Below are 14,370 nucleotides of genomic sequence, written 5' to 3' on the forward strand. Positions count from 1 at the left end.
TACTAATACTGTTTTTAAGCACAGTAAAATATTTATGTATTATATATAAACATTTATTTAATGTAGCATTTTAAAGGTGATGAGTTAGTCTCAATTTTTACCATGAATAACAAAAGAATGATGCAGAAACTATATTCTAATAACCCTTTATATTATTTTAAGACATTCACAATTCATCTATCTAAATTTTAAAAACATGCCTTAAAAAAATATTTCTTTTATCCCCTCCCCCCCTTATTACACTCCTTTATTATCTTTCTTACTTAATTTTGTACTTTCCTTAGTTTCTTAGCATTAACTTAAAACACACAGTTCAGGCTAGACCTGCTACATGATATCTGACAATCATCAAATTTTTGTTAGAAGCAAGATTATTTCACAGTTCTTATGTGTTCTACTCTTCAAAGTTCATCTTAATGTCACATTTGTATTTTATAAATAATGTCACTATATCTCTGATTTATATTTGACACATTATGATTTCCAGATATTTTATTCTGTGAGACTATATGATTCTCAAATATTTTATTCTGTGATACTGTATTGTTTTTATAACAAACAGAAGTTACTTTCAAACAGTGGTCCAGAGTTTCAGAATGAAGACTCTCTAATGATTTCTTGAAAAAACTGGTTCATGTCGGAAACATTGTTTTTATATATACTCCATTACCTCTGGGAGAAACTTTGATATTTTGCCAAGGATTATGGCTCAGCAGTTTTAAAACAATGCTTAAAAGTTCCATAGAATCTTTAGCTTTAGCAAAGATTGGTTTATGATATTTTGAAACAGTTATTAAAAGAAGCCTGACAAATTTTAGTCTAGTGCCAGACACTTTGGAAATCTACAGATACAGAGACTTATGAATATGCAATTTGAAATAATTAATGGCACATGCACATTGTAATAAATTTTGATGTTTTTGTTTTATAAATGCAGCTGAGGTATTATTATTTGTAGTTTACAACAAAAGCATGTAATTTTCTACACAGGACAGATCTGTGTAGATAATGACTGCCATTTTATGAGGTTCTTTTCTAATGGCCGCATCATGCCTTTGTTCAAGTTAATTCATTTAGTACATGTCTATATGTTTAAGTGACATTCTAGACACTGGTGATGCACTACCGATCAAGACCAACATCCTGGCCGGCCCGGTGGCGCACTGGATAGTGCGCCGCTTGGGAAGCGCGGCGGCGCTCCCGCCCGAGGGTTCGGATCCCACATACAGACCGGTTCCCGCTCACTGGCTGAGTGAGGCACGGGAGCAACACCGAGGGTTGCAATCCCGTTGCCGGTCCCCGGTCCAGTACGGGGGCGACACTGAGGGTTGTGATCCGTTGCCGGACACGGAAAAAGACAAAAGACAAAAAAAAAAAAAAGACCAACATCCTTCCTGTCATCACAAAATGTAGTATCAAATACAGAAGAAAGACATTAAGTAAAAATGTGTACAAATCCTTAGAGTTGAAACAGTGCTACAAAAGAAACGTACAGTGTAGAATAGGGTTATTACAGGCATAGCAAATCGAATTTGAGGGATGAGAAAAGTGTTCCTTGAAGAAGTCATATTTACCTGAGGCCTGAAGAATGAATAATAATAAAAGGTAACACTAGATAGTACTTGCTGTGTGCCGGACACTATTCTAGGTCCATGTTACCTGTGAACTCATTTCATCCTCACAACAACCCTATGAGGTAGGTGCTATTGTTTTCTTCATCTTACACAAGAAGAAACTGGCATAGAAAGGTTAGCAAACTTCCCTATGGTCACATAGTAGTAAAACTGGGATTTGAGCCCAAACAAATAGTCTGTGCTCTTAAACAGTATGTTACATGTTAGGAGTTAACTGGGCGAAGAGAATAGGGAAATCATTTCAGGCAATGTGAACCCGTGGAACCTAAGTTCCCTAAGGCAGGAAGGGAGAAGGAAGACCAGTGTAGATGAAAGTTGGTAACTGAAGATAAAATGACAGAAGATGAAGCTAGAGAGAGAGGGAGTTCCATATTCAGATTTATTATTATTATTTAATCACCTGGATGTTAATGTGAAAATGGGTTAGAGAAGAATAAGAGTTAATGTGAGAACATCAGTTAAGTGACTGTTGTAGTAATCTAATGAGATAATGCCGGTTTGGACCCAGATTGTGGCAGATGGAACAAACTATACAGATTCTGGAAATACTTGGGAGAAAGAAATAGCATGACTCTTGATTCTTAAAAGGGAGATTATTCCTAAGTTTCTAGCTAGAGCAGCTGGCTGGATAGAGATACCATTTATTTTGAAATAGTCCTAAAGGTAACAGACTTGGAGAGCAAACTAGAAATTCAGTTTTGGTTCTCTTGAGTTTGAGGTGACTCTTATATTAGAGCAAAAAGTTGGCTATAAAAGACTAGTTCAGAAGAGGGTTCTATGCTTGAGAGTTTTTCAGACGTGGAGGTAAATAAGTAAGATGGCCCAGAATTAAAGCTGGAGGAACTGGGAGCATTTTAATTTTGAGAGAAGAGCCTACACAGTAGATTGAGGGAAGTGAGCCAGATAGTTGTGGGAAAACTGACAAAATATGGCAAGATGAAAAGCAAAGGAATACAGTCTTCTGATTTGGTTTTCTGATAGTATCTGCTTCTTCCTTTAAGAATTTCACAGTTGTACTAAATTGCTTGGAGTTCAGCTTTGCATGCTGTTTTCTTTATTGAGTGAAGAACTTGATGTTTTATCTCATAGTTTTCTTTCCTTTTTTTCTTTTTCCTTTTTTTTTTTTTTTTTTCTTATTCAGTATTCTTTCAAATTTAACTTTCTTTAAGTTTTGGTTAAATATTCCTGTTAAACTTGCTCTTTAACTTCATCTTCTGCTATTTAATTTTCTTTCTACTCAGTTGGAATCTTTCATCCAAAAGTGATAGCTTTCTTTTATAGCATTTTAAATTTCTGTGTTTCAGATCATTCTATATAATGCCACCACCTTAGACAATTTCAACCTCCAAGATATCCAAGATAGTACGCTGCCCTCACATCTCACATGAATGCGCCTGTCCTCCATTGTTCTTCATCTCTACTCCCACCTGCAAGACCATACCTTGAACAAGTTGTTACTGAGAATTATTCCATGCACTGGATCTCCTATGAACTTCCCTTTTCCCATCCTCTGCTGTTTCTTTTTCCCACCTTTGCTACTTCATTTTGACCAAACCTTCTCTTCACTATTATCAGTATTCCCAACCTCTTTGCACCTTTACTTCTTCCTCTTGTCTCAGTCTGTCACTGTGTTTTGTATTAATCTTCTTTCTTATCTAACTCAGAACCCATTTTGCATAGATATTCACAACACTCCATTTTTTTTAAGCCAAACTCTTGAAATAGCCTTATCAAATCCTCAACCACTTATAAAGCCAGTTGCACTTTTCTTTTGTTCCTCTTAGATTAATTCATTTAGCAAAAAATTATTGATCTGCTACTGTGTCAGACATGTTAGTCACTACGGATAATGAATGACAAAAAAAGGTATGGGTTGGCCCTAAGAACTGTGCTTTCTTAGATAGTTGATTTGTTGGAAAATAAAAATTACATCATGATATTGATTATATCTAACATCATTTTTATATTATTTAATCTCAGCAGGCCCCATGATGTTGCAGACTAATTCCAAGTTGATTTTCTATTCTTCCCTCATAGTCATAATTCAAGACATTTCTACTTTTCTCAAGTTCTGAACTCAATTTCAAAGACCTGGTGTTTAAACCAGACTGTCAAAGCAATCTGTACCTATCTTCCCAATTTCCCTTTCCCTTCAAAGTTTCTTTATATCTTTATTCAATCTTTTACTTCTTCTGGTCTGTGTCAGAAGGATCACTTCTTTTTTCCCAAGGTCAACTTTTCTGTTTTTCCTGATGCACACAAGAGAAACTCTAGAGAAAATACAAGATGAAAAAGAATTGTTATTTAATGTTTAATATTTATTAGACAGTTATCCTATTATTCTGTATACTTGGTAATGATATAGTGAAAAGCTCTTTTAAAAATGTTATTTGTATGATAGTTGATATCTTCCTTGATCCCATATATTATTTTGTTATTAAAATGTTGTGCTTATCAAATATATAATGGATTTGCTTTGTTTTACTCAGAAAGACTGGTTGTGGTGGCTGAACACTGTGAACGGAGTCTGGAAGACTTGCTTCGAGAAAGGAAACCCATGAGGTACTGTATAATATCAGGATAATTAAATGAAAAGCAGAAATTGGCAAACAAAAAGCATTTTACCTAGACACTGCATGTTTTTGGTTTCTTCTGTTACTTCTTTAGTGATAAAATCTGCAAATTTTCATTTTCGGAAATTGAATTCATAGGCTACATGGAAATTCCACATTAACATTGTCCAGTGTTCAACTCTTGGGAGGTAGGCTTTCTCCAAAGTATTTGACAAAAGATATATAACAAAATACTCCCTCAAAAGGATATATGTGAAAGTTTGAAATCTTCCTAGTACTAAGCATTTCACTAGCTGAAATTAAGTTATTTTCCTGAAAGGAGCACATGGTAACTTATCACAGGATGCTGGTATTCCAAGGGACACAGTAAACTTTGTTAAGTAAAGGCCATGTAGGGAGAAATAATAATCATGGCTTGGGTAGAATTTAATGATACAGTTTTGGGGTTTTTAAAAAATTTCTATTGAATCATAATTGATTATACATATTTGTGGGGTACAGAGTTGACTATCAGTATCTGTATATAACATGTGAGGATCAAATCAGGATAGCTGGCATATTCATCATTACAAAATATATTCATTCTTTGTGTCCATTAACCAGTTTCTCTCTAACTCCCTTCCCCTCCACCTCCTTAATGATACACTTTAAATTCAATTATTTCAATGACTCAATAAATTTACTTTCTGTCTCTGGGCAGGAAGAATATATGGTCTAAACTTTTATTACAAATATACTATTAAATAAGCTTCTTCGTAGATTTTCTGAAATTATCTTAAAATCATCAAAAAATCATTCTTAATGTTTAAAGAAAATTGTATTAAATTGACAAAAAATGCTTGTCATAAGTCTTTATAGGATTGTGATCATCCATTCCAGTTTAAAATATATTCTTACTATCGTTAGTTAATTTGTTTTTATCACCACAATATTCTAGATGAAAATAAATCTTTTTCAAGAAGGAAAAATGTGTATCTTACTAAATGGTAGTAATTTGATCAGAGCAAAACAAATAAATTGAATAAAAGCACTTTCCATGCTACTTTAAGTGATTTGGTTTTGTGGTCTACTGTAGAATGAAAAATGCTGATACCATATATACCATAGCCTTATTTGCTGCATAAGAAAAATCTAATCTGACCATAAGTAATAAAAGTGACTCTTCTATATATTTAGAAATAGCTTAACCTTATTTAGTGAATATGGTTTTATAACTATAATTGTTATAATGCCATCAATCTTTGATTTTTCAAAATAACATTATTCTTTACTTAGTAGTTCAAATTTATACTTTACAGTCACTGCTGCTAAAAAACAATCTCTGTGAAAGTGAGTCGATGTGAAAATTACAAACCAATTGTAGGGCTGGCCTGTTAGCTTGGTTGATTAGAGCACAGTGTTGTAAGACCAAGGTCAGGGGTTTGGATCCCCTCACTGATCAGCCGCCAAAACTGGAAAACAAAACAACAACAACAAAAACAATTATAGCCATATCTTTATCTAAGAAAAAAGTATTTTAACTGAACCTGGATTAAAGATTATAATGCAATCTGTCTGATAAAAAAGCCACTAACTATCTAGGCAGCCTTGGACAAGTTTCTTAGTCATTTACCTTATCTGTAATACATGGAGCTTTACTTGATCTAGGGATCATTCTAGAGCAAGTTATTTTCAATATATTTTTTAATATGCATTACATCTGATAATAATCTGTTAATCAATTGCCTTTGTAAGTATATATTGTCATGTTTTCTTATACTATAATGTTAACCTGCTATTGCTCTTTAAGTAGTAGATTTCTAGACAGAAAAACCCATGGAAAATAGAAGTGTAAAATTTCAGTGCTATAACTTAAAAGGCATACTATTTCTTCTTGTTATGGAAACATCTATTTTATAATCCAGCAATTCTGCTCCTAGGCACAGGACCTCCTTAAATTCCTTCTTAAATTACCTCCTAGTTACCTCATTTACCTTACTCTAGTCCTAGCCCTGCCTAGGTATTTAACCAAGAGAACCGAAAAATACATGTCTACCAAAATATTTGTACAGCAGTGTTCCCAGAAATATTATTCATATTAGCTCCAAACTAGGAAGAACTCAAATGTCCATCAGAATAGAAAAATAAATCGTGGTATGTTAATTAACAATAAAAAAGAGTGAACTTCTGTTACACACACACGGATGAACCTTAAAAATATAATTCTGAGTCAAAGAAGCCAGACACAAAAGATCATATTCTTCCATTTATGTGAAGGTCCAGAAAATCAATACTTATCTATGGTGATAGAAAAACATTGTTTGACTCTGGTGGCAGGAGTGGGTAATGCAAGAATTGATTCAGTATGACCTTGAGGGAAGGTCCAGAAAATCAATACTTATCTATGGTGATAGAAAAACATTGTTTGACTCTGGTGGCGGGAGTGGGTAATGCAAGAATTGATTCAGTATGACCTTGAGGGAGCTTTTTGAGGTGATGGAAATTTTTTATATCTTGATCATGGTATTACTTACATAGTACATGCTTTTGTCAAAACTCACTGAAATGTACACTAAAGATATATGCATTTCACCTGTGTAAATTGTATGTCAATTCTTAAAAAAAACCCCTGTTATTTATTTCGCTTGATTTCTGAATCCCTCATATGGAAACAATATTGTTAATGACCGTACACTAAAGATATATGCATTTCACCTGTGTAAATTGTATGTCAATTCTTAAAAAAAACCCTGTTATTTATTTTGCTTGATTTCTGAATCCCTCATATGGAAACAATATTGTTAATGACGATGCTTGATCCAGTGTCTTGCTTCTTTCTATTTCTTGGTTTTTAGAAGAAATAGTATGAATTAGTTATTGCATAACTAATTACCTCAACATTTAGTGGCTTAAAGCAACAATAAACATTATCTCATATAATTTCTCTAGGTTAGGAATTCAGGAATGGCTTAGCTGAATGGTTCTAGCTCAGGGTCTCATGAGATAGCAGTCAAGATAGCTGGGGCTATAGTCATCTGAAAGCTTGATTGGGCATGGGTGATCTGTTCACTTATAAGAGGTAGCAGTTGTTGACAAGAGGCTTTAGTTCTTCCCTATGTTGACTCCCTTTCCACAGACCTCTTGACTATTCTCATAACACGATGGTTGGCTTCTTTCAGAGTGAACAATCTAAAAAAAAAAAAGCAAAGTGGAAGCTGCAGTGCCTTTTGTGACCTACCTTTAAAAACCACATGCTGCCATTTCTGCAATATCCTATTGTTTACACAGGTCAGCCATTAACTCTATTCAGTGTGGGAAAGGACTACTCAAGAATGTGAATTTCTGGAGTCAGGGGTCACTGGGTGTCATCTTAGAGGCTGGCTACCACAGAGGTCTTAAATATCATATAAGTACTTTTAAAAAAAGGAGTGAAATGCTAAAACAACATTAATTCTAACTGAAAAATAACTGAAGTTCTTAAAATTATTCAATACTCATTTAGGGTATTTGGGGCAGATGAAGGGAAGGAGTTTACATTATGGAGAGAGAGTAGAGTATTCAGGGAATATCCAGAAGTACCAGAGGTAGAATAGGGTCTTCATGAACATAGCTATGCTATGGTCAGAATTGCTCTACATCCTGAAAATTAATATTATCCATGATCTTGTGCTCCCAGCAGTTCCAGAGGACTCCATAAGCCAGAAGTAGAGTAGTCCTCTGGTCATCAGGATGATAGTAACTGTAGAATGTTCCTTCTGATCTCTACTTTTCCCTCTCTGCCCATATATGTCCTATCTTTAATTAGTAAAAGAACTGAGGCAAAGTTCCAGAGGACTCCATAAGCCAGAAGTAGAGTAGTCCTCTGGTCATCAGGATGATAGTAACTATAGAATGTTCCTTCTGATCTCTACTTTTCCCTCTCTGCCCATATATGTCCTATCTTTAATTAGTAAAAGAACTGAGGCAAAAGAAAGAAGTCGGTAACTCAGAAGACAAATTTCCATTTTCATCATTTTACCTCAACTCCATTCTTTTTTTTGTTTTTACCTTTTTTTAAAATTTCAATTGTACTATATAAGGATATTATTGATAGTGCTTTGCCAATAAGATTATATCCATTAGCTCATAAAAACTTTTATCTTTTGTGCTTGTCATCTTTATCCTTGTTTTAGCGATGATAAATCTCATCACAGGGAACATCAGTAGTTTCTACAGTGTAAAGAAGCCACCTTTCTTCAGTGTCTTTGTGTTTGTCTTCATGAGGATAAAATACTATGAGGGTACTTTAAACATTCGTGCAAAAATAGAATTAAAAGATAATATGAATCTTTCCATGAACTTTTTGAGGTGCCCTCATATATATGGAAGCACATTCTTTGAGGTTGTATATGAAGATGAATAGGATTAAATGAAAAAACCATATGGTCTTTCATGCCATTTGCATTTTATAATAGTCTTTTTCATTTATTTTAAATAGAACATGTGGTAGTGATTGCAGGTCTTTGTAATTTTTTAAAGTGAGATATATTTAAACATTTGTGTAAATAAAATACTAGTTTTTAATCATTCTGGTAATAGGCTAAAATTCAATATTTTCTATGTATATATTAGAATAGTACTTCCTGTCTTTGAGTAAAAATGATTCTGTCAGTTTTAGTTCCAAGCTGTTATCTGATCCATCCATCTAAATTAGTTTTGTTGAGAACTAGTTGACTTTTCTACATATTTAGATTACATTAGTCTCTAGTAACAGAGCAGGTTGCATATGTAGAGTTGATGTGCTGCACTTTTAATTAATTCTGTAACCTGTTTATGGAAAGTGAGAAGATGTCCTTAAGGCTTATAAATTAGTTCTTTCCTCTACTGCCAAAAGTAAGCACCCTGCACCTGCAAGAAAAGCTGATGCAAAGTAAACAGGAAATCTTTTCAGATGGGGTTGCAGTTTTTGACACCCATGATTTTTACTTGTCAATCTGTCTATAACTGTTGTAAAACTGTAAGCTGCCAATAGTCTGGTAATTATTTTCAGTTGATTTTCTAAACATAAGCATCATTCAAGACACATATTTTTATTTATATTTTGAAGAAAATTTTAAATCTTTGGTAAAATTGGTGGGACGGGAGTAGGGGAATGAAAACTAGAAACTTAGAGGAATCTTGCATCAATTTACTGACTAACTTTTTTTCATGGCATTTAATATTAAACTATGCAGTATTGTACTAAAACATCATAGTGGTAATCCGTGTTACTCATATATTATAACATAATACTATCTTGAAGTTTCATATTCCACTAGAAAGTCAAACATTCTCTCTCCTTATAGTTTAATGACCATAAAATCCTTTTGAGAATTCATGTTATCCAAACAGAAAATAAGAAGTTTGTGCTATGACATGGAGGTGTTATCAAGTTAGTTTTTAATAGAGTAATGTTATTTGTGCAGATAGTTTGTGAACTTGGTTTAAAGGAGAAAAGCATTCAACATTTTCTTTAGAGTCCACTAAGGCTTGAATATAAGGAATTAACTTTGGGAGAGAACTGCTGTCTTTCCAGTGGCTTTTATATATTACCTGTGCCAGAGTTCACTCTTGGCAACATTTCTCTCCCGTTTCAGCTAAATGATCAAAATTATTTTTTGGAAACATACAGGCATGAAATTAAATTTACCTCCTGTAGTCAGTAGTTTTCAAGAAAAAAGTACAGCATTTGGAAGATTTGTTTGAAGTCATCTCATATTTGGTGCCTGTGAATCTATTTAATTGCTATCCTAAAGCCAAATTCAAGAGACATAAAAGTGGAGAAATTTAGATCTCATTTCCTCTCTGAAATATTTTCCAGAGACTATTAAAAAAAGGATACACCTTTATCATTCCTATTAAAACAAGCATGAGGAAATGGTTTGCTTTTTAAGTCTAGGTGCTATGTGGAAAGTATTTCCCTCTTGTGTTAATAATATTCAGAGCATGTACTTCTGCTTAATCTGTGAACGCTCTCTGAAATATTTTCCAGAGACTATTAAAAAAAGGATACACCTTTATCATTCCTATTAAAGCAAGCATGAGGAAATGGTTTGCTTTTTAAGTCTAGGTGCTATGTGGAAAGTATTTCCCTCTTGTGTTAATAATATTCAGAGCATGTACTTTTGCTTAATCTGTGAACATTGACCAGCAGATGTAGCTCCTAGACAGATACTCAGCAGAGTTTTGGCACTTGCAGTAGAGTTTCTACATTGTCCTTAAATTTGAAAGTAAAGGGGGTGGGGAGGGCAGTACAGACATGTTTCTTTAATAAAGTGTAGTTTGTCACATATTTTTAGGGTTATGGTTTTGAAAATTTACCAGAATACCATCATTGCAGAGGTTAACACAGAGACTTTGATGGGAAGCAGACATAGTCTGCCACTATTTACTAGCCTGATGGAAAACATGATCTGACTTACTTGGATGAGTAAGTTTTATTTGCCCCTCTTAAAACATTACCTACTCACTGAACAATATACTCCAAAGAATTTGGACGCATTCTGGAATGTGGTCAGAGTTGGATAATGAGCCACAGTTCATAGTCATCAGAAATAGGTAGTAGACATTCTTTAGAATATAAGCTGATGGTGGAAGTTGAAGCCTTCTACATTTTCTCACCTTCAAGTTCCCCAGTTTGAAACTACATTAGAATTATGACAGTGTATTCATGTAAATTAGAGATTTATATAGTTGATGTATATTTTTCTTTCTGTTTCATCTATTCTGTTTAAAGAAGATTGAAAATAATACCAAAAGGTGCTCTTCACCCAGGCTTGGAGTGTTGCAGCAATCTTTTGCTTTTTGCCCCTCTTGTACCCTATTTCCTATTAGTTGTCAAGTATAGTTAATAAAACTTTGATGAAATTTCTCACATCTCTGCTGTCCTCTGCATTCTTTAGTTTAAGCCTTCATTAACAAACAGCTTGACTATTGCATTGCAACATTCTCCTAACTGGTATTCCTGACTTCAGTCTTTCCATGCTCTACTCACTCCTACTTTCTCTGCAATATTAATATTCTTCAGATCAGTGCATTCCCTGCTCAAAAACATTTGGTGGCTTGTTATAACATCAAGGTCAAAGGTTAAGATCCCTATACCAGCCAGCCACCAAAACAAAACAAAACAAACAAAACAAAAAAACATTTGGTAGTTCTTCAGTTTTTTTCCTGAATAAAATGAATTTTATAAGTATAGATTCTGACTTCAGTCTGACTCTCTAAATTATTTCCAAATAGTATCTAAACTGTACAAGTAGGTTTATTATTTCCAATATATAGTTGAGAAGATTGAGTGCCAGAGAATTGAAATATACCATGAAGACTTAGCTGTGACTTTTTGCCCAAGTGCTATCTCTGATCTTTAGCACAATGAATAGCACGTCTTCAGGTAATATACTTCCCTCTGTGTTCCTTTGTACCCTTCCTCTAAGCCAGAGCAAAAGTGGTATCTTCCTCCTCCAAGTTCCTTTTACATTGTATCTCTCTAATAGTAAGGTACCTTTGTCCTAGTTTATAATAGTTTGCCTGCAATTATAGAAGAAAGGAATGGTTTATCTTCTTTAATTAAGCTTTTTGACACTCATACTGTAATTTATTCATTTTTCTGTCTCCTAAAGTTGTTAGCATAAAAATTTGTGTATAATACATGTGTTAGCAAATGCCCTATTGAATGAATTAATACTATTTTTACTTTAGTCATGCAGTTTGAATTATATTTCCCTATTATCTTTTAATCATGTGCCATAATTTTATTTCCCAAACAAATGAGTTTTGGTTAAAGTATGATGCAAGTATGATCTTGGTAATTTGTTTATAATTTTCCTAGAAAAAAATTTTTTTAAATAAAATATATTCATGGTGTGAGGAAACAAATTGTTGATTTCCTTTCTCATGGCTCTGGGGAAGAATCCACTTCTAAGTTCATCCAGGTTGTTGGCAGAATTCAGTTCCTTGCAATTGTAGGACTGAGGTCTTTTTCCTTGATTACTATCAACCGTGGGCTACTCTTAGCTCCTAGAGGTCATCTGCATTCATTGTCATGTGACCCTTTCCATTTCCAAAGCCAGCAATGGAGAATCTCCCTCATATCATACATCTCACTCATGCGAATCTCTCTTCTTCTGTCTCTGACCCCCAGACCCAGATTTCCAGGACTCATGTGAGAAGATCGGGCCCACCCAGATAATCTCCCTTTCTTAAAGTCATCTGTGCTATATAACGTAACCCAATCATGGTAGTAAAATCAACCATATTCATAGTCTTAGAGATTACGCAAGGTTTATACATCAGGGAGCAAGAATCTTGGAAGCCATCTTAGAATTGTGCCAACGACAGTTTTGTTACTAAAAATTTGGGAAAATTTTTTAGACTTTCAATGAGTGTGATAATTAGTGTTCTCTTTTGTATGAGGATGCTTCAAAAAGTTCATGGAAAGAGTCATATCTTTTAATTTTATTTTTCCATGAACTTTATGAAGTACCTTCATATTAGTAAGTCATTGTGGCTGAGATGGTGGGAACTGTGGTGTGCTGGGGTCCCCAAGACCACTCTCAACATCGATGATTCACTAGAAGTGCTCACAGGACTCTTAAGTCTTTATACTCATGGTTACACTGTATTACAGCAAAAGTGTACAAAGCAAAAATCAGCAAAGGGAAAAGGCATATGGAGGAAACCAGATACCAGATTTCTAGAGTCTTCTCCCAGGGGAGTTGTAAAAGATGTGCTTAGCTCCTCCAGCAACTAATTGTGACTACAGGTGCAAAGTGTTATCTATCAGAGAAGCTCACCTGAGCCTAGGTGTCAAGGGTTTTTACACAGGGGTTGGTCACATAGGCACATAGTACCTATGTGACTGACTACAGTTACTGAAGTTCCAGACCCTCAGAAAGAAAGCAGGTATTCAATAAAAATCACATCATTTGCACAAACTATCTACACAAGCTAGTACAGAGTGGTTCAAGGCCTCAAATGGGCAAAACACTCCTAAGTTAGGACTTCCAAGAGCACAGTTCCCAGGAACTTGTCAAATACCAGTCAGGAAAACAGGCATTTCTTGGAAATGTGTAATGTGTGAGGATTGTTAAGATTCCTTTTTTGAGGAGGTATTAAATAGATTTTATATCTTTGTATTAGTTTTCTGTTGCTGCTGTGACATATTACCACAAATTTAGCAGCTTAAAACAACACAAATGTATTATGTCGTATTTCTGTAAGTCAGAAATCCATCAAGCTTGCCTGCTTTCTCTGCTTCAGGTCTAATAAAGCTGAAATCAATTTTTTCTTAATTTAAAGTTAAAATAAGAATAGTCTGAATGACTTTTCTGCTTTGCTCTTCTATATTTAAGGTTTCATGTGATTACATTAGGCCCACCAGGATAATTCAGGGTATTCTCCCCATTTTAAGGTTAGCTTATTAACAACCTTAATTCCATGTGCAAAGTCCTTTCACAGCAGTACCTAGACTAGTGATTGATTGAATAACCAAGTGACAGGAATCTTGGGTAGACAACTTTAGATTTCTGCCTACCACATTCTTTATACAGAGAAGTACTGAAATCTTCTTCACTTAAATCTAAATTTCAGGTTATTAATTATACCTCAATTTCTAAAGAGAGATGAAATGATAACAATGTTAATCGCTTCAACAATTACGAGCATGTTTAATGTCTGTATTTATTAATGAAAGAAATTTTTCTAAGTCACTCAAGCTGCTAGTTATTAGGAAAATCAAAATTTAATAAAGTCTAAATTTAAACTTTATTGTATTTTCAAGAATAATAATCAAGAGTAAAGTAAACCCTGAATTTATTGAAATAAAATCCCTACTGAGGAGAGAGAACTAGTTCAGTGTCCATAGACAAAAAGAGAATGTTCAGAGAACCTGTGAATATGTTGACATAAAATGCTGACATATCTGTTATATTCCATTAGGAAAACCTTTTTTTTTTTTTTTTTAACCAAATACCTCCTCAACTGAAATTTTTACTGAAGTATTAGATGCACTATAGTTAGAGAGTAAAAGTAAGGACTAGAGTGAGAAAAAAGAGGAGGCTGGGTTTGACATGGGGAATATATGTAACAGAGATTATTATCTTATTTGAGACCAGGAATGTGATTTAAATGAGTGAAGTGTACTGAGCTAGAACTGGGTTAAACTCAAA

The 14,370-nt window shown here is 34.1% G+C and overlaps 1 protein-coding gene across 1 annotated transcript in view; it reads left to right on the plus strand.

Annotated features, from left to right (window-relative positions):
• Window positions 1-14,370, plus strand: part of TBCK (TBC1 domain containing kinase) — a 240,904-nt gene that overhangs the window by 9,046 nt on the left and 217,488 nt on the right. Inside the window, exon 2 of the mRNA XM_008581170.1 lies at window positions 4,124-4,196. Within this exon, the coding sequence (XP_008579392.1) occupies window positions 4,124-4,196 (73 nt within the window). The remainder of the gene's footprint in view (window positions 1-4,123; window positions 4,197-14,370) is intronic.

Source organism: Galeopterus variegatus, unplaced genomic scaffold, assembly GCF_000696425.1.
Source record: "Galeopterus variegatus unplaced genomic scaffold, G_variegatus-3.0.2 Scaffold2287, whole genome shotgun sequence".
Lineage (NCBI taxonomy): Eukaryota > Metazoa > Chordata > Mammalia > Dermoptera > Cynocephalidae > Galeopterus > Galeopterus variegatus.